The 20,023-nt window shown below is 36.2% G+C and overlaps 2 protein-coding genes across 4 annotated transcripts; one reads left to right on the forward strand and one right to left on the reverse strand.

The window, feature by feature from the left end:
- Nucleotides 1-704: 704 nt before the first annotated feature.
- LOC118043904 (uncharacterized) lies at nt 705-4,934 on the reverse strand. 3 transcript variants are annotated; one of them, XM_035052018.2, is made up of 3 exons: nt 4,559-4,934; nt 1,081-2,469; nt 705-948 (listed from the first exon to the last, which is right to left on the reverse strand). In XM_035052018.2, the coding sequence occupies exons 2-3, from the start codon at nt 2,437-2,439 to the stop codon at nt 925-927; spliced, it is 1,383 nt and encodes a 460-aa protein (XP_034907909.1). In that variant the 5' UTR covers nt 2,440-2,469; nt 4,559-4,934; the 3' UTR covers nt 705-924. The 3 variants fall into 3 exon arrangements, with proteins under 3 accessions (XP_034907909.1, XP_034907908.1, XP_073265956.1); XM_035052017.2 differs by lacking the exon at nt 4,559-4,934 and adding an exon at nt 2,743-3,318; XM_073409855.1 differs by lacking the exon at nt 4,559-4,934 and having other exon boundaries at nt 1,081-3,320.
- Nucleotides 4,935-12,621: 7,687 nt separating this feature from the next.
- LOC118043903 (uncharacterized) lies at nt 12,622-19,906 on the forward strand. Its single transcript, XM_035052015.2, has 5 exons — nt 12,622-12,767; nt 12,987-13,029; nt 18,678-18,863; nt 19,030-19,069; nt 19,590-19,906. The coding sequence occupies exons 2-5, from the start codon at nt 13,027-13,029 to the stop codon at nt 19,670-19,672; spliced, it is 312 nt and encodes a 103-aa protein (XP_034907906.1). The 5' UTR covers nt 12,622-12,767; nt 12,987-13,026; the 3' UTR covers nt 19,673-19,906.
- The last annotated feature ends 117 nt before the right edge of the window (nt 19,907-20,023 follow it).

The raw sequence follows: 20,023 nt of genomic DNA on the forward strand, positions 1-20,023 counted from the left end.
ATGTTTCCTCTCAACACCAATTGGCTGACATTTTTACGAAGGCTCTCCCTTCGTCCCTTTTTCACTCGTTACTATCCAAAATGAGTATTCATAATATCTACTCTCCTTAACAATTCTTTTATGAATCTCATCTTGAGGGGGCGTATTGAATATACTCAGCACACTCAAGTCTGCTAATGGATAAAATGAAGACATTGCACTGAGAAGACATTGCACTGATGAGCTGAAAACTAAGGCTGCTATAACAAGCTTAGCAGACGGTTAGAGTAGGCACAGCAAGTGGTTAGATTTTGTTGTAAAGTCTGGTATTCTGTTGTAAAGTCTGGTATTAATCTGTTATTTATAACTGATTCTGTTACTATACTAAATGTAGGCTATAAATATTGTATCAGTTAAATCAATACAGAATAAGAAAATCAGTTAAACATTTTCATTTCTAATACATTGCTTTGAAAGCATGTCTTCCCTCGCTAGACATTGACTCCAGGATCCACCAGATAAACTTTATTTCAAGTCATCCTGCTAAACCAATAATTATACTCTCTTTTGTTCTTATTTGACTTGGAGGATTGCATGGAAAAGTAGCTTACAGATTGTGAAATAGAGCAGGAAGAGCCAGTTTTATACATCGCTTTACAATCAGCATCCCAATATCAGGAGATGAAACAACGCAAAAATGACAGCATGCCTAAGACATTCTAATGGAAAAAAAACTTCTTCTGTGACTGATGTGCACTGAGCAACATTTACAGTGAATAGGATTTCTACAACAAATCAAATAAAATCCACAAATCTTCTGCGTAATATTCACTCCATTCAAAAATCAAAGCATAGCCTTACCTACTACTTATTGCAGAACGTATCAAAACCTGACAATTCATGAAAGTTCGGTGATTGAGGCAGCAAAAGCTTGATTGCTCGAATTTATAACCAAAAGTGTAGCATTGCCTGAAAATAAACGTAATATTTGTGATATCCGAATTAACTTAACTAAGCATAAGAATGAAGAAATCAGATTGCTCAAACACGTTGGTTAAGTCCTGCAGTGCCCGAATGCATGTGAGAGTAGAGAAGACATACCTCATGTAGAGGTTCTAAAGGTGGATCATCACGAACATGGGGTTTTGTCGTTGTCAAACTTCTAATCTGAGACTGTATTGAATTGAGCTGTTCACGTATCTCTTTCAACAAATTCACTTCCTCTTCCTCTTCCCCTTCAGCAATAATTTCTTGCCTTGTATTGTTTCTTGCTCTCTCGAGCCTCTCAACTCTCTGACTCAGCTGTTGATACTCACCTTGAGAACTGCTGAAACTAAATGTTGGGCGGCTCATAGGAGGCAAACTTCGGTGAACATTTGTCCCTAATTCTCTTGCCTTGGGTAATTTCTTCTCATGGATCGTAGAAAGCACGATTGTCTTTACCAGGCCTCTTTCATCTTTATTAGGTGATTCGAGAATATCCTTGGATACCATGTCTGGCTTTTGAAGCCTGTTTTCACCTTCCAAAGTCAATTTGTGATGCTCTTTCAATGAAGATTCGGGAACTTTGCAGCTCCCGGAAGTTTGAGAGACTTCAAAAATATCCTGGACACCTTCCTGTGAATCTTGATGCTGCTTAACTTCGTCCGAATGATTAGCATTTGTTTTTCTTGCTGCATCGCCAGATGTTCCAATTCCCATTTGTGAAAACAATGACGGAGACCACGTTCCACCCTTCCAGATCGTTGATTTATTTCTACCACAATCTTCGTTGTCCGAAATTTCTTTTACCCTTTCATCCAACCTCTTGATCTGCTCCCAGAATGAATTCGCGTCTGCACCAGAACTCCCTGGTTTCTTCTCCGAATCATTAACTTCGCCAATTGCAATTTCATCCACATCGATTTCCATTGGATCTGGCACTGGGACTAAAGATCTCTTTCTTTCGTTAGAATTTTTGTTGTAATTGGCATCCGTAGAAGAAACCTGAGGTGAAGAGTTAAATCTCCTTAAATTTCCCTTGGAACCACTATTCCCAGATAAGGGTTCGTTTCTTTGCATTAACAGATTCTCTGGAAATGAATTCTCATACACACCCAAATCATTACAGCCCATGCTTAGTAGTCTGTACCTGTAAGCCTGAACCTGGTATTCAAGAGATGCAATCTCCAATTCTCTCTGATATATGAGATCTTCGAAAACTGCCAGAGCCTCTTCTGCATGACACATCTTTGCCTCTTCCATTCTCTTATATTGGCTTGCTTCCAGCTTCAGTGAGGCCTTTTCTCCTTGCAGCCGCAAAATCATGGATAAAGCTTCGCTTGCTGCAGAGGCTGAGGCTTCTCGTTCTTCATCTAACTCGGTGTAAAGGTTTTGTAGAAGAAGTTGCTGTGTACAAAGGGCATCTTTCAGAGCTGCAATATTAGTTTCAGGCGCCACAGATGAACTATTTCCATCCATAAGCAATGAATTAGATATTGACTCCTTCCTCTGCACAAAATAGCAGTCACTCTTTTATAGTCTCAATAACCCATTAACAGTTCTATTATTCATTTAAATTTCACCAGGTATCTTCAGCAACATAAACAATGAATTAAGAATCACACTGGAAAGCATATAATAGAGTTCAAGCAGGCAGGTGCACAGGGTCAAAAACTAGCCCTTGCTAAAACATTTGCGCGTAATAGTTCTATATATTTTGGTAATAGATATGAACACAAACACAAGTTCCTTTGGTCCTTTACACAACTCGGTGGCTCTCACCTCAAACACCCTCTTCCGCAGCTGTACCCTCCCTCCAGAAAACACACCCCGGTGAAAAAGGGGGTTCGATCCTCCAAGCAAGCAATGTTTTCGTATTTTACACTAAGATGTAGCAGAGCAAATAATGTTTTGACAGAAACAACCGGAAAGATGTGAAGATCATTTTCATTGGTTGAGGAAAAATAAATCATAATCTCAACAAAAAGTAAGGTAGAAAAAATCCCAGGGAAATCCTGACCCCACTTATTTTTAAGCAACCGAAACAGAAGCAAAACCTCATCGTTTCCAGATTTTCTTTCCAGACATAGCCAAGTAAAAGTAATAAGAGAAATACAATTGGTTTCCCATTGCTTTTCTACAAAGCAGAGATGAGATTTGACATGAATGTTCGATCTCTTTCAAGTTAAGCATCCAAATGCTGCTAACAATGAATGTCTGAATTCCTTAACTTATGTGTTAAGACAACTATGCATCTGATCTAAATCTAGTAACCTCATTAGCTATTTGACCAGGATAGGTAATCTTCCTGTCACTTGTCAATTTATGTTATTATTTGAGCTTCTTCTTCTTTTATTAGATTAATTTTATGGCTTACCCGAAGAAAAAAATAATAAGAATATTTTTACTTGGATTTTATCTATTTTTTTAAAAAAAAAGTAAATTCAAAAAAGAAATAAATAAAATATAATTTTTGTGCATCGTAGCCTAGTTGCTCTCTCCTTTCTCAACGGGTGTTGAAGGACATTTTTTAAAAATAAAAATAAAAGAAGAAGTTTCGAGTTTCAACGACTATTAAAAGGGTCGTCACCACACACGCTGCGGCTTCAAAGAGAAACAAGATCATCACCATAAACGATATTTTTATGGCGTGTGTTGCTTAAAAAAAAAACAAAAGAAAACCCTCCTATTTTAATTATCATGGGCTGTCCAAACCTAACATAAACTATCAAATTTGTTGACAATGACTACGAATTTTACTTGGTAGAAACAAGATCATTATCAGTGGACCCAACAGAAACTATCAAATCTGATGGCAATGACTAGGGATTTTTCTTAGTGTTGTGGGTTGTAGGATGCGTATTTTTTAATTAAAAATACATTAAGATAATTATATATATATATATATAAACACATCAAAACATAAAAAAATATCGAGTTTTTTCAGGCAAAAAAAAACAATTTAAAAAGGAGAGTTGATGATACATGCCATCATCCATCTCCCTGCACGTCTGCGTGACAAAGTCTGAATTTTGATGCAGGATATAGGAGTACTGTACTAAATCAAAGAAGTTCTAATCCTATAAGAGGAGTGAAATGGAGATAAATCCTTAGCCACCCTTCTTCTATGATGGAATCCAACCAAGTTATGGCCACCCTGGTCATGAGGAGATATTAGTTCAGGCTGGAAGAAGAAAATTATTAAGAGCCACATGGATTAGGCAAGAAAGGACACAAGAACCTTCATAAAGAGTGGGCTTTATAGCGATAAACTCTTTGGTTAAAGGCCTTTCAAATAGATGTCAACGAAAGCAAATGCGAGAGAGAGAGAGAGAGAAGCTCTGAAAGCGAACTGGACATGGTACTGAGCCACTGATGCAGAGTCCTGGATGCATTAAGGGAAGATCTGGGTGGACAATTCAATAGTAGAGGGCGTTTCCGATTAACTGCTTGAAGGCTTTCTAGCCCCATGTAAACCTATCCATCATTTAAAACACTGACAATTGCAGACTTGTTCATTGCTTGGATCATTATCAACTAGTTGGAATTCAACACAGAAGTGAAAGATGCTGCAACTGTCTGAAATTAGATAGCTTACAGCGAATGCATTTGAACATCGATACTCGGAGAAGTGGAGCAGCTTGCACTTCACGTGAACAGATTTCAGTCAACACTCCACAATATAGGCTGAGGCTGCAACTTCATTTGCTACCAACCGCATTTAGTCCACCGGAACTTCAACGTCCATCTTCAAATCAGAAACTCCAAGAACCTGCAAGTAATGAAAGCAACAGTGGGCACTGCGTGCGAATTTAAAGAAATAGTTACATGAAGAAAGTAACTAGTTAATTGTCAGGAGAAGATAGATGATGTTGCAAGAATCTTATGGGAAGGGCTCCCCTGTCAAAGAAACAAAGAGTGGAATGGTAGAAGTTCAAATGGCCAGTTTTTAAGGCAATAAAAAAGAGTATAATCCATAAAAGTTTACTAAGCAATGCAGATGTAACGTCTTTGAGCAGTTGAATTGGCACTAAAAGAAAAGGAAAAAAAAAAAAAAAGGAAAGAAACTGTGATCAGATTTGAATCGTGGGGGTGCATGGGAGATCAGATTCAAAGAAGGTTAGATGCGCACGTGCCCTGAATTCATGGTGAGAATTAAACAAGGTATGGGGGCAGATGCGATGGGGACAAAGCACCTAAATTCATGGTACCACGTATGAGGTTTGACAGAATCAATAATTATAGTGATTAAACAAATGGATGGCACTTACAAGCACAGCAAAAGTAAAATATAGAAAGCCTCAATATATAGTTTATGGTTAGTTTTCACTTTTTAAGTGTTCAAATAAAAATGGCGCGTGTTTGACAGTATGGTAGCGGTTACTTTTCAAATAGCTTTTCGTGCTGAAAAGCATACTAATGATGTTTTTTCATTTTTTTAAAATTATTTTTAACATCAGCACATCAAAACGATCCAAAAAGTACAAATCAAATTTAATTTTAATAAAAAAAAAATTTAAATTTGAGCAAAATATTATTTGGAACGCAATATCAAACGGTGTCTTAGTGGTTAGGAAGGTCTCTTCATTTCCTTGACTTAACGGTGTTCAAATCTTGAGGCCATCACCAAGAGAATTATTAAACTCATTTGAATGATATAAGAGGTGTGCCTTGATATTGTCCAGGGAGAGCTGGCTTGAGAATATACTTATCATCAAATTCAAAAACAAGAGAAAATTGAGTTTTTTGTCTAGGTCTATGTACTTTTTTAGCCTTTTTTTTTTCTTGTAAAAATGAAGAGATATAAATAAAAACAAAATCAAGTTAGTTTTCTTAACAAATATCCCTTTAGATATTTCACAATTTTAATCTTTGTCTTTATATTTATATTAAGATCTATATCACTGATTTTAATTAACTTAATTATCACTATTATATTTGAAAACTAGAAAATATAAAAGCATAAATCACAAAAGAAAATTAATAAAAAATGATGAAGAGATGGGATTGAGTGATATAAAAAAAAAATGTGTATTTGTGATGAAGTTATTATATTGTATTTTCAACCATGCTTATATTTTAACTTTATATTAGTGCAAATATTTTATTTGATATATAATTGATATAATTATTTGTTTTACTATCAAATATATTTAAGGAAATAATTCAATGACAGGAGTAAATTTTAATTTAATTACATTATCCTCGTAGCAATGAATTATCCATTTAAGGATAATCACAAAAAAAATTAACATGATTTTGACAAGTAGAAAAAATTATTATCTTAAATTAATAAAAAAAAAATTAAGACTCATTAAATTAAAGTAAAAATAATGATCTTGATGGTAATAGATAAAGTAAAACAAACTTTTCTTTCCAAATAAAATACAATAATATTCATTCTCTTTTGTAAATCATTGTTAAATACAAATGGAAAAATTACCCTAAAATTACACTTTCCTATCATTTTAAAAAAAATTACAGTTTGCTTCTTAGATTTTAATACATGTGTAACAATTTACATCTTGTACCTGACTTGCCAAAAAAATCAACAAAAATTATTTTATTTATATATTTGCTATTATTTTTTCATTTTATAACTAAATAGCCTTTTATATTAAATATTATAATTTTTTCTTTGAATAAAAAAAACTTAAATATTATAAACTTTCTATTGAATAAAAACTCATGGCCATCTTCTTCCCTGAACCGCCATCTTCTATTTCCTTTGATCGTCATCATCTTCACCCATAAACTCACCAAAGCCACAATCTTGGTCAGCCTCTTTCCAGGTCTTGGAAGAGGAACACAGTCTTGGAGCTATTGATGATACAAGTCTGCACGCTGTTACACGCCCAAAATATTTAAGTAAAATGAGGCCACGCAAGCTAAGGAGTTACTTAATTATTAAAGGGTATTTTTTTGTTATGCTTATTTTCAATTCAGCTGTTACGTAATTTATTATTTGAAACAATGAGTCAGTTATTTTATATTAAATGCTAATTAAGAGAGTCAGTTATTTACTATTTATTGCAAGTATGTAAATTGCCTATAAAAGGCAAGAGTATTAGAAATAAAAGATATCCTTTGAACTTTTAATTGTGCCGTGTGCATTTGTGGAGGTTTTCTTGGCTCCTCAAATTGCCAGAATTCATTTATAATTCTTGGGTCCTAACAAGTTGGTATCAGAGCCGGCGTTCCTGCGACATGGCTGAGGGAACAAGACTGTCCCAGTTATCTGAAGTAGTACAGAATTTACAAGGGGCATCCACTGCCCTTAAAGAAGAGCAATCCAAGCAAGGAATGCTAATTGAAGGAGTGCTACAACAACTCAATAATTTGGCATCAAGCTATGATAGCTTGGTACAAATTACAACTAAAACCAATTCGGGGGAAGGGACTTCTAACAGTGTCAAAGTAAATGCTAATCCTTTGTTTGATGGACATGGGGGAATTCAAGCTCGATCTCTTCGATTGGACTTTCCTCGTTTTGATGGGGGAGATCCCAGCGAATGGATCTTGAAGGCGTAACAGTTCTTTAATTATTTTGAGACTCCAGAGAACCACAAGCTGGAAATTGCTTCTTTTCACATGGAAGGAAAGGCGCTGACTTGGTATTATTGGTTGCAAGAATCTAGCTCAGTGACCAGATGGGGTGACTTCTTGGAGGCTCTCCGCACCAGATTTGGACCTTCAGCATATAAGGATCCAGTAGGAGCATTCACCAAATTGAGGCAGACAGGGAGCGTAGAGGATTACCAAACCAATTTTGAGATCCTGTCCAATAAAATAAGTGGGGTAAGTGAAGAGTTTCGTATAAGCACCTTTCTAAGTGGTTTAAAAGATGAATTGTGAATTATTGTTACCATGTTCAAACCAAATACTCTTGCTGCTGCTTTTGGTTTGGCTCGGCTACAAGAAGAAGAAGTGACCAGAAAACATTTCCCTCACCGAAACACTCCTAGCCAAAACAACCTATATACACCCTCATTCAAAGCCACCCCTCTCAAACTACCCGGACAAAATCCTATACCCAAATTACTAGCCCCAAACACAGCACTTAAACTTCCACCCCCCCAACAACCAAGATATAACCCACCATTCCAGAGAAGAAACCCATATCCTGTAAGGCGTATAAGTCCTGACCAAATGCAAGAAAGAAGGGAAAAAGGTCTGTGTTATTTTTGTGATGAAAAGTACCATCAAGGACACAAATGCAGCAGACCCAAATTATACTTACTTGACGGGATGGAATTCAAAGAGGAGGGAGAAGAAGAATGGGAAGATGAAGAGGCATTTATTCAACCTAATATAGAGAATATACCTGCAGTCCAACAAGCTGATCGATTGGGCATATCCTTGCATGCCATTGTAGGGGCACCTTCTCCCAAAACTATGAGATTAGTTGGGAAAATTGGGACATGTTCAGTTATTGTTCTCATTGATACCGGTAGTACACATAGCTTTATTGATGTGAATGTGGCAAAGAGGGCAAAACTGCAAATGGAGGAAGGTCAACTGGCAGTCCAAGTAGCTAATGGGGACACCCTTCCTTGCCATGGTTGTTGTAAGGCGGTTCTTTTACAGATGCAAAGCTGTAAAGTTTTAGCCAATCTATTTTTATTAACCTTAGGTGGGTGTGATGTTGTGTTGGGAGTAGATTGGTTAAGAAGTTTGGGAACTATTCAGTGGAACTTTGCTGATTTGAGTATGAGTTTCTTTGTGGATGGAGAGAAATTATTTCTACAAGGCTTGAGGTTACCCAAGGAAGCCATTAAGGAGGAACATAGTCTGAGCAAGGTTACCCTTGTAGAAGGGAGAGGAATATGGCTGCAATTTATGGAGATCAATGATAGTCCAAGAGGAGCACCAGTAGAGCCTGCCCTACAAGCTGTTTTGAATGAATTCAAAATAGTGTTTGCTGAACCCACTGGACTCCCACCTCCAAGGAGTCATGACCATCAGATCCAACTCCAAGAAGTAGCTAAGCCAACATGTGTTAGGCCTTATCGATACCCCTACTATCAAAAAGAAGAAATTGAGAAGCTGGTCAGGGAAATGCTAAATGCTGGGATCATAAAACCAAGTCAAAGTCAATACTCTTCACCAGTCCTCTTAGTGAGGAAAGCAGATGGAAGTTGGCGAATGTGTGTTGATTATCGAGCTCTCAACAAAGATACCATCAAAGATAAGTTTCCCATTCCTAATATAGATGAATTATTAGATGAGCTTAATGGTGCTGAGATGTTTTCTAAACTTGACTTGCGGTCGGGCTACCATCAAATCAGAATGAAGACTGAAGATGTGCCCAAAACTGCCTTCAGTACCCACGAAGGGCATTATGAGTTTTTAGTAATGCCCTTTGGGCTCACCAATGCCCCCATCAACCTTTCAAGGATTGATGAATGAGATATTCAGACCATATCTCAGGAAATTTGTGCTAGTTTTTTTTGATGACATACTTGTGTACAGTAAATCTGTTGAAGAACATGTAGGGCATCTAAGAGCTGTCTTAGAAGTCTTGAGACGACATCAACTATATGCAAAGGCCTCAAAATGTATCTTTGGCTGTCAAGAAGTGGAGTATTTGGGCTATGTTATTTCCAAAGAAGGAGTCAAAGCAGATCCATTTAAGATTTCAGCCATGATGGAGTGGCCTGAACCTAAGAATCCTAAGGCTCTAAGAGGATTTTTAGGGTTAACGGGTTATTACAGGAAGTTTGTAAAAGGCTATGGAAGTATTGCAGCTCCTCTAACTGCCTTACTCAGGAAAAATTCCTTTAGGTGGGGTGAGCAGGCCAGCCAAGCTTTTGCAGCCTTAAAGGCAGCCATGGTGACTCCTCCTGTTCTTGCTTTACCAGATTTTTCCAAAATGTTCGTGGTAGAGTGTGATGCTTCTGGAATTGGATTGGGAGCAGTCTTAATGCAGGAAGGGAGGCCTCTAGCTTATTTAAGCCAAGCATTAAAAGGTAAAAATTTGTTCTTATCCACTTATGAAAAAGAATTTTTGGCTCTTGTGTTGGCAATTCAGAAATGGAGACATTATCTGCTGGGACACATGTTTAAAGTAAGGACTGACCAACAAGCTTTAAAGCACCTTTTGGAACAAAAGATTGGAACTCCTTTTCAACAAAAGTGGATAACAAAGCTATTAGGCTTTGATTTTAGTGTGGAATATCGTAGTGGGAAAGGAAATAAAGCAGCAGATGCTCTATCCAGGTTACCAGACCAGGTGAATAGTACAGAACCAGAAGGCGTGATTGCTAATTGTGGAGAAGCCAAGGCCATTAGTATGGTTACTGTTAATTGGTGGGAAGGGCTCCATCAAGTATACAACCAAGATCCCCAGTTGCAACAGTTACTCAACCAACACCATCAAGGTGATCTTGATCCCCTCAAGTATCAGGTTAGAGGGGGGTTTTTATTCTACAAAGAAAGGCTACATCTGGGAAGCTTAAAGATACAGCAGGAGCAAATCATGCAGCAATTCCATAGTAGCCTTATGGGAGGGCATACTGGTTCACAGAAGACTCACTCCAGACTTAAGAGGGAATTCTTTTGGCATGGCTTGAGAAAGGACATCAGAAAATTCATTAGAGAATGTGAGGTATGTCAAAGAAACAAAACAGAGAACCTCAAACCAGCTGGGGCTTTGCAGCCTCTGCCGATACCAAGTAAAGTATGGGTGGATATTAGTATGGACTTCATAGAGGGGTTACCATTGTCTAAGGGATACAGTGTAATCATGGTGATAGTAGACAGGTTCAGCAAGTACAGTCATTTCATACCAATGGCACATCCATATACAGCAGCAACAGTAGCAAAGGCATTTATGGAAAACATATTCAAATTACATGGTATACCACAAAGCATAGTCAGTGATCGAGATGCAATATTCACAAGTAATTTTTGGAAAGAAATCTTCCATTTAAGTGGAACCAAGCTGCTAATGAGTTTGGCATATCATCCTCAAACTGACGGGCAGACAGAGGTAATGAACAAGTGGTTAGAAGGGTACCTCAGGTGCTTTACCAGCGATAGACCCAAAGATTGGGCCAGTTGGCTATCCCTAGCCGAGTGGACATACAATACTTCAGAGCACTCCTCCACGGGGTTTACTCCTTTTGAGATTGTTTACGGACAAGAACCTCCACGACTCCTTCCATATGAGCCTGGGACCACAGCAGTACAAGCAGTTGAAGATGAAATGAAAAGTCGAGATTTTATCCTTACTCTGGCACGAGAAAACCTGCAAGAAGCTCAAACAAGAATGAAGTTATATGCAGATAAAAAGAGAACAGAAAGGGAATATAGTGTGGGGGATTGGGTCTATTTAAGGTTGAGACCCTACAGACAGATGACTGTGGCAGTAAGAAGGAACTTGAAGCTTTCTCCAAGGTATTTCGGGCCTTTCCAAGTCATTCAAAAAATTGGAAAAGTTGCATACAAGCTCGATCTACCCAAAGACTCCAAGATTTATCCAGTATTCCATATCTCCTGTCTCAAGAAGAAGATTGGAACTCAATTAAGCCCTAACCCTAAGCTGCCGACAGTAATGGAAGAAGGTATACTGACCCCCGAACCAGAAAAAATATTGGATAGAAGGCTCAAGAAAAAGGGGAATCGAGCAAGAGTTGATTTTTTAGTTCAATGGAAGGGAGCTAACGAGGAAGATGCCACCTGGATGGATGGAGACAAGCTGAGTAAGATATATCCCGAACTCGTGGGCGAGTTCTTCTGAAGGGGAAGGTTATGTTACACGCCCAAAATATTTAAGTAAAATGAGGCCACGTAAGCTAAGGAGTTACTTAATTATTAAAGGGCATTTTTCTGTTATGCTTATTTTCAATTCAGCTGTTACGTAATTTATTATTTGAAACAATGAGTCAGTTATTTTATATTAAATGCTAATTAAGAGAGTCAGTTATTTACTATTTATTGCAAGTATGTAAATTGCCTATAAAAGGCAAGAGTATTAGAAATAAAAGATATCCTTTGAACTTTTAATTGTGCCGTGTGCATCTGTGGAGGTTTTCTTGGCTCCTTAAATTGCCAGAATTCATTTATAATTCTTGGGTCCTAACACACGCATGATCTGCCTTTGTACATCCGTATCTCATTTACTCTCACCACATTATCTCCATCAACCCAAGCATTCAAACAGGTTTTCATTCAAACAATCAAGCCAATTGAAGATATATTGAGAAAGAAAAAAATAAATATATATGTTAGGGTTCATCCTAGACTTCAATTTAGAGTTTTTTTAGGGTTTTTTTTTTTTAAAATAACTAATTACTTCTCAGGAAAAGAGATAGGTTTCAACAACGTGAGAAGAAAAAAATTGATTAAAAACACTATAGTTTGATTTTGATTAAAGTTCAAAAAAATAAAAGAGAACATAATGAAATAAATTTTTTATTTGAGTTTTTGATATATTATGTATAAAAGTAATTTATATTTTTTTATTAAATTTAAAAATTTAGATAAATATAAAATGTATAATTTTTCATGAACAAAACTATAGGATGGGGTAACTTTTCTAATATAAATTTTATTTTTTATTATAATAGTGTTTAGTGATTGATTTGAAAATGTATTAAAATAATAATTTTTTTAATTTTTAAAATTAATATTTTTAAAAAAAAATTAAATAAAAAAAATATTATCGAGTAGAAGACTGCCGAAACCCTGCAGCCAAACAGCTCCAAAAACAGCATTTGAAGATTCGTCAAATTAAAAAAAAGAGAGATCTCAAAAGCAGAATCGTGAAGAGCTCACAATCCCGTCAGTTGGGTGAAGTCAAGTAGGTACGTTTCAGTTGATTTCCTTGATCACTACTCTCTTCTTTACATTTCATATTAAAATTTAAAGTTTATTCACTTCACTTCAATTCCTTACTTTTCTTTTGTAATTTCAATGGTCCTTATACTTTCTGGGATTTAATTGATTGACCAAAATTGACAATTGTGCTTTATTTGTTTACTCTATGGAGGCCAACGCTTATGGGTATTCCTTTTCTTTTCCAGGAGTGATTGATCTATCAAGTTCCTTGCCAAAAAAAATAAAATGGTATGGGCATTTTATACCCTTTTGTTTTCATCAGTGTTTTCATGGTTAAAGCAATTCCATTTGAAAACAAGTGGCACAGATATATCTTCTTCTCTTTTATTGAATGATTGAAAGAATTTCGACATCAAAATTATTATTTTTTTCTCTTTTTTTCGGTACGAAAATAATTTATCTTTGTTGTCTTCCTTAGTGCTTGCTAAGTAGGTGATAGGCTAGTGTTAGTTATAAGATAGCCAAGTAGGAGTTGGCATTTACGGCCATTTGATTGTCCAATTGAGTTTCATAGCTAAGATTACCGTTTTCTTTTATAATAATGATGATATGCCTTAGGTAGATTTTCGGTGATTGGTGACAGAAATTTTAGTCATGACCATGTTGAAAATATATGGAAGCTCCATTAGTGTGGAAACTAGAAAATGTCATATTAGCAAAGATTGTTAGCACAACAGATGTCAATCTTGGATGGTTAATGTTGTGAGTTTTGTATCTGTTAACAAGATTCTTTATTGACCGATTTTGTGCTAAGTGGATGCAGTTGAAACTGATATAGGCAATGAATGATGCATGAGTAGCTGGAGAGCCTGGAATCGCTATTTGCTTGGTTGCGTTATTTTGCTCTGCTCATCACTAAGCATTTTTAAACGCATAGACTCAGTTGGTTGAGATTATATTTAGGAGACAGAGAATTGGAACAATTACCCTAAAAAATTTTCATTTTGTGCTCATCACTAACCATGCTGATTATTCATTCTTACCTATACTCAGGGATAGAGGCTCTTTCTTGTTGCATGAAAGTAAAACATTTATACCTTTAGATGAGTGGTGACAGTAGGCAACAACTTGGTGAGCTTGTGAGCATAATAATTTAGAATTCTAGATCAAAATTTGAGCTGTAGGTGACCAAAAAACATTATGTTTCTAAATGTTGAGCCATTGGAACTGTGAGCTTAAACCACCTTAATGCTTATAATATCCTTGTATGAGAATAATATTTCTACCTTTGTACTGTATTTCTAGATGTATTTGTTGCATCTTGTTCAACCATTCAAGATAGGGCCTTAAACTTGGTTTTCACTAGAAACATTATTGTTGCTATTCAACAGGTCTATTTTACTGGAAGTTCTACCAAATGGTCTAGAAAATTATTACAATAAATAAAAAATCATTCCACCAAATGCATTACTTGTTCTTTTCAATGGTTCAAACCCATTTTCATCTAGTCTCTCTACTCTTGTTTGAGTTTTACTTAGATTTTTGTATGGACTTTGTATATCCGAGCTAAGTGTAACAAGACAACTGAGTGTAAAGCAATTCCATTTGCAGAAAATAACAAAAACAATGAGTTTTGTCTAAATGCCTCTCAATACAGAGTTCCTTCCATTATATAGAACCAAATAGCATAATACATCCTTAATTACAAGGCTGATTTCCAGCTCCAACCTAGCTAAATATGGAAACTATATATACAACTATATAATTAGCATACAATTAGAATCCTATAATGAATATGACCTTAAATAATTGCAGCCCATAACCAACTAGCTAAATACAAAAACTATATATACAACTATATAATTAGCATACGATTAGAATCCTATAATTAATACGATCTTAATTAATGCCGGCCCTTATTTGACTGACATGCCCTCTCAAATTGATGCTAGTCGATCAATAAGCATCAATTTGCCAATCAAAAATTGATGGCGTTGTTGGGTCATAGCCTTGGTAAAGATGTTAGCAAGTTGAAGATCAGTGGAAGTATGCAGAAGAGTGATGATTTGAGTATCCACAGCTTCCCAAATAGAATGACAATCTACTTCAATATGCTTCATATGCTTATGAAAAAAGGATTGGCTGCAATCTGAATGGCACTGGTGTTGTCTCCATAAAGAGGAGTGGGGTTTAGCTGAGAGAAGCCAAGCTCAGCTAGCAGACCACGTAGCCAAACAATCTCAGAACAATTAGCAGATATATCACTGTATTCGGATTTTGTAGAGGATTTGGACATGTGTGCCTGCTTCTTACTCTTCCAAGAGATCAATGAGTCGCCAATAAACATGCACCGTCCAGTAATAGAGCAACGAGTATTGGGACATTCAGCCTAATCAACATCACTAAATGCAACAAGTCAAAGAAGAGTATCGGTAGGAAAGAACAACCCACGACGATGTGAACCTCTGAGCTATCGAATGATATGACGAACAACAGCTAAATGTAGATGACATGGAGATTGCATAAACTTGCTAACCTGTTGAACCGCAAAAGAGATATCAGGTCATGTAATCGTCAAATAATTTAGGCTCCCAGCTAGTTGACCGGTAGGATTAGGAAGGACTTTGCCTTCCTTGCGACAATATTTCACGTTAACCTCCAAAGGAATATCCACATAAGAGGTATCCTAAAGACCTGCTAAAGCAATCAAAGCCTGTGTATATTTATGTTGATTTAGGAATATACCAAAAGGATCAGTGTAAACCTCTAAACCCAAGAAGTATGTAAGCGAACCAAGATCCTTTATATGAAACGAGGCCTAAAGATGTTGTTGGAGACAAGTAATCAAAAGATGGAATCCATCCCAGTAATAACAATATCATCAACATAGACAAGGAGAAGAACAATACTTGTAGATGTCTTACAAAGAAACGAGGAGTCCTGCTTTGCTAAAGCAAGATGGCTTGAAATTTATCAAACCAAGTTCGAGGAGCCTGTTTCAGTCCATATAAAGAGCTTTTCAACTTACAGACATCCGAGGAAGAATTGGTGATCACATTGGGAGGTGGTGTCATGCAACCTTTCTCCTTAAGATCACCATGGAGAAAGGCGTTTTTGACATCCATTTGATAAAGTTGCCAACCTTGTGAAGCAGCAATAGAAATAACAATCCGTATTGAAGTCATCTTAGCGACAAAGCAAAAGCCTTCTCATAGTCCACCTTATATTCTTGTCCGTTACCAAGAGCAACCAGCTGTGTTTTATATCGATCTAAAGTCCCATTAGAACGAAGTTTGATCGAGTAAACTCTCTTACAACCAATAACTTTAATAGTTGTTGGGCAAGGAACAACATCCCAGGTATGATTATCTTTAAGAGCGTGAAGCTTGTCTACCATGGCCTCCGACTAACATTCATGCTTAACTGCCTTGGAATAACATGTAGGAATTGGAATAGATGACAAAGTAGCATGAAATGATGTAGGAGAAAATGCATATCAATCATGAGGACAAGAGATTCAAGTAGAATGGTGAGGAATAGGGTCAAAATCCAGCTCAGTCACAAAAGTTATTGTCTAAATAGGCTTAGATGGCGTGTTGCAATCAAGAAGAGGTAAAGTTGGGCGTTTTTGTTCATACACAAATCTAGGCTTGAATTGTTCAAGAGTAGAAGACAAGTCATCAAAGCATGAAAGAATAGGTATCTCAAGAACGGATGCAACATGAGTGGGAAAAAAATATTGATTTTCAAAGAAAACAACATGACGGAGATATACAAAATCTATTAGAGCATGGATCATAGCAAACATAACCTTTGTGAGAAATACTATAACCCATAAAAGCACATCTAATAGATTGAGTAGACAATTTGTTGCATTCATGAGAAGGCAAATGAACAAAACAAACACAACCAAAGGTATGCATGTCAAGATAGCGAGGATGTTGATAAAGACAATAAGGAGTCTCAAATTTCATAACACTAAAGGGTAATCTATTATTTAGATGGATTGCCTTGGACACAGCTTTAACCTAGAATTTAAAGGGAACAAAAGATTCAAGCAATAATGTATGAGCAACATCTAGTAGATGATGATTCTTACATTCAGCAACACCATTTTGTTGAGGTGTATAGGGACAAAAGTGTTGGGAGACCATGCTTCTTTTGTTAAGAAACTCATGAAATTCACGACATGTATTCCCCACCTAAATCAAACATTAACACTTTAATACCCGAAGAAAATTGAGTTTCAACATATGTAATATATTGTTGAAAGATAGAAATTACTCAGAAATTTAGAACAAAAAAAATAAATCCAGGTATATTGGTTGTAATCATCGATGAATGTAACAAAGTATTTCTAATGTGCATGAGATATAATTGGAGAAATACCCCACGCATCACTATGAACCGAATCAAAACATTTTTCAGCATGAGCATTATGAGAAGGAAAGGAAAGAGACTTACTCTTACCTAATTCACATAAGGAAACAATCAAGAGGAATATAGGATGAAAATTGATCTTTATTGCCTAACAAATCAGAGTTTATTAAATGAGATAAGACAACAGGATTAGGATGACCCAAATGTTTGTACCATATTTCACTTTTATGGTTTACAATAGTACAAGCCATAGAAATAACTGGAAGAATGGAAAGGTGCAGAAAAAACAATTGTCCAACTTTAGACCCCTTTCACGAGTACATTTCCCTACACCTGATCGTACACAAGACAACCATTACGAGAAAACAAAACATCACAGTCGTCATCAACCAACTGGCCTACTATTATAAGATTGGTGGAAAGTTCAAGAGATACAAATACATCTCTAGCAAAGGAATTAACATCTCCTACATTATGAATAGGTAACTAACTACCATTAGCAATCGTAAATTGTAATGATCCCGTACATGGTCTAATATTGTGAAGAGTGTTAGCATAACTAGTTATATAATTAGATGCACCAAAATCAACAGACCAAGATTTTAATGGTAGAAAACCATTACCTTGAAGTCCCAAGGTTAAGAAAGCAAAAATAATCATCTACTTGACCATCTCAGGAGTAAGGACAAATGAATCATCAACAATGAAGGATGAAGAACGAACTGTAGCCTGATAGGCATTAGTTCGGTGATTATGAGAATGGATATGACAGTCTCTGATAATATGTCCTGGCTTCTTGCAGTGATTACAATTCTTCTGCGCACAATGGGTAGCAATATGTCCATATTCCTTGCAGCTATTACATTGAGTGAATCATGAAGTGCTGCATTAATGTTGTGTGAGTTGGCATGTTGTCAGGCAATCATTACAAAGAAAGAATAGTTATTTTGAATGGAGCCCTATTTCGACTTAAAACCAGAATTGGAGGTTTTGATTTTTCTTACTTTTAGAGTGACCAATGACTAGAGATGCCTTGCCGAAACCCCCCACCCCCTGGCAATTCATTCTTACATATTTACAGATGGAGATTTCATCTTTCTCACTACATGAAACTAAAAGACTTGCTACTGCTTTGAGATGAGTAGTGACAACAGCCAACTACTTGATGAGCTTGTGGGGCATACTGATCTAGAGTTTTAGATTAAAATTTGAGCTGTGTGGCTGGAAAATGTCCTACATGTTGAGCGATTGAAATAGTGAGCTTTATCCTATTTCAGTGCCTATAATATCCTTGTATGAGAATAATATTTCTTCCATTATGTTGTGCTTTTGATGTATTTGTTGCATAGTGTTCAATAATTCTAGTACGGCGTCACACTTTGTTTTAAATGGAAGCTTTACTATTGCCATGCAGAAGTTCTATAGACTGGCCCAGAAAATAATTAGAATAAACTATTGTTCCATCAAATGTGTTGCATATTTATTCTAGTCGTTAAAACCATTTTCATCTGGTCCCTCTACTCTCTTGATTGTTTTTTACATAAATTTTTGTACAGGCTATGTACATCCGGGTTAAGCGTAACAAGACAACTTACTTTATCCAGTGTGATCCAACTGAGAAAACTCTGGAGATTAAGCAGAAATTAAATGTCCTTATTGATCAACCAGTTAATGATCAGCGGTTGATCTTAGTGGGAACAGGGGAAGTGTTGGAGGATTCAAAGTCATTGGCAGAGCAGAAGGTAGTAATTACATTCCTTTTGACTGTTATGATGCTATGTTTATGGGGGGCAAGACTCTTAAGATCTAGATTACTTCAAAATGTCATATTCTGGTGGCATTTGACTGTCTGCTATTTTTTTGAGTTTTTATTTGAGATTTTGAATAAATTCACATTTGCCTTTTCAGGTGGAAAATGATGCTGTCGTGGCACTAACCTTGAGAAAAGGTTGTCCCCTTATCCCTTGATTTTCTTAATTTAGTTGGATACTTAATTTAGATAAGAACTTGGACGTGTTCCTTTCTTACACAAAGCAAAGCAGTTAATCCAACTGCTTTTTAGTGTCGTTGCATCCTTTTCTATTATTGGAGAGAGTTCAGCCATAGCATAAATGACCTTTTTTTATGAAATGGGCTTTTAACTAATGTTCATGGACCAACTCCAGTATGCAAATTTAGCTAATGATCTGCAACAAGGTCTCACTAAAATCAGCTTTGACTTTTAAGACAATAGTTCTGAGATGGATACTGGCAAGCTCTGTTTTCTTGCCCTTTTTTATGATAGAATAACAAGGTAAAAGTAATACAGGTATTAGGCTTGTGATTAGTATGAAGTAGTTGCATCACACTATCCATGGCTTGCATTTTTTGGCCGTGCATGTGTGGAACATAATTTGATTAGGAATTACAGTAATGAAATTTAAAAGATCTTGAGGTGGTTTGATATTCTTTTTCTTTCATGATTCCAGATGACAGTGAGTTTGAGGATGTCAACATTGTGCGGCCTGATGATTTTTACCAGTCTCGTGATGCAGATGGTACAAATTGGTGACCTAACTTGCTTGAAAAATGCTTGCTTAGTGCAGATACAGTTTGCCACTTGCTTGTGGCTTTCTTATTGTTATAGTGCAATGGTATCCTTTTCATTTTTCTGTTTTTTGTTAATGAATTTGGTTTTTCTATTTTTACTTGTTTTATAATTGAAAACTTGTTTTGTTGCAAGTGTTTTTTCATAAAATGCACGGGCTTATGCTTACGTTATCCAAAACTGGGCTATTATACGAAACTTTAAATGTCGTGGGAAAAAACTGGGGTATTATATGAAACTTCAAATGTCGTGGGAAGAACTGTGGAACTGTGGTAATTTTTTTTTAATGTATTTTGGTCGTCATATACTTTTTTT

Source organism: Populus alba, chromosome 6, assembly GCF_005239225.2.
Source record: "Populus alba chromosome 6, ASM523922v2, whole genome shotgun sequence".
Classification (NCBI taxonomy): Eukaryota; Viridiplantae; Streptophyta; class Magnoliopsida; order Malpighiales; family Salicaceae; genus Populus; species Populus alba.

Excerpts from the sequence above, each read along its gene's own strand:
- LOC118043904 (XM_035052018.2), bottom strand. The coding sequence starts at position 2,439 with ATGGATGGAAATAGTTCATCTGTGGCGCCTGAAACTAATATTGCAGCT. Across the intron at positions 949-1,080 it reads CTTTAGAACCTCTACATGAG|GCAATGCTACACTTTTGGTT; the intron begins GTATGTCTTCTC and ends GTTTATTTTCAG.
- LOC118043903 (XM_035052015.2), top strand. Across the intron at positions 18,864-19,029 it reads AGTCATTGGCAGAGCAGAAG|GTGGAAAATGATGCTGTCGT; the intron begins GTAGTAATTACA and ends TTGCCTTTTCAG. Across the intron at positions 19,070-19,589 it reads GGCACTAACCTTGAGAAAAG|ATGACAGTGAGTTTGAGGAT; the intron begins GTTGTCCCCTTA and ends TCATGATTCCAG.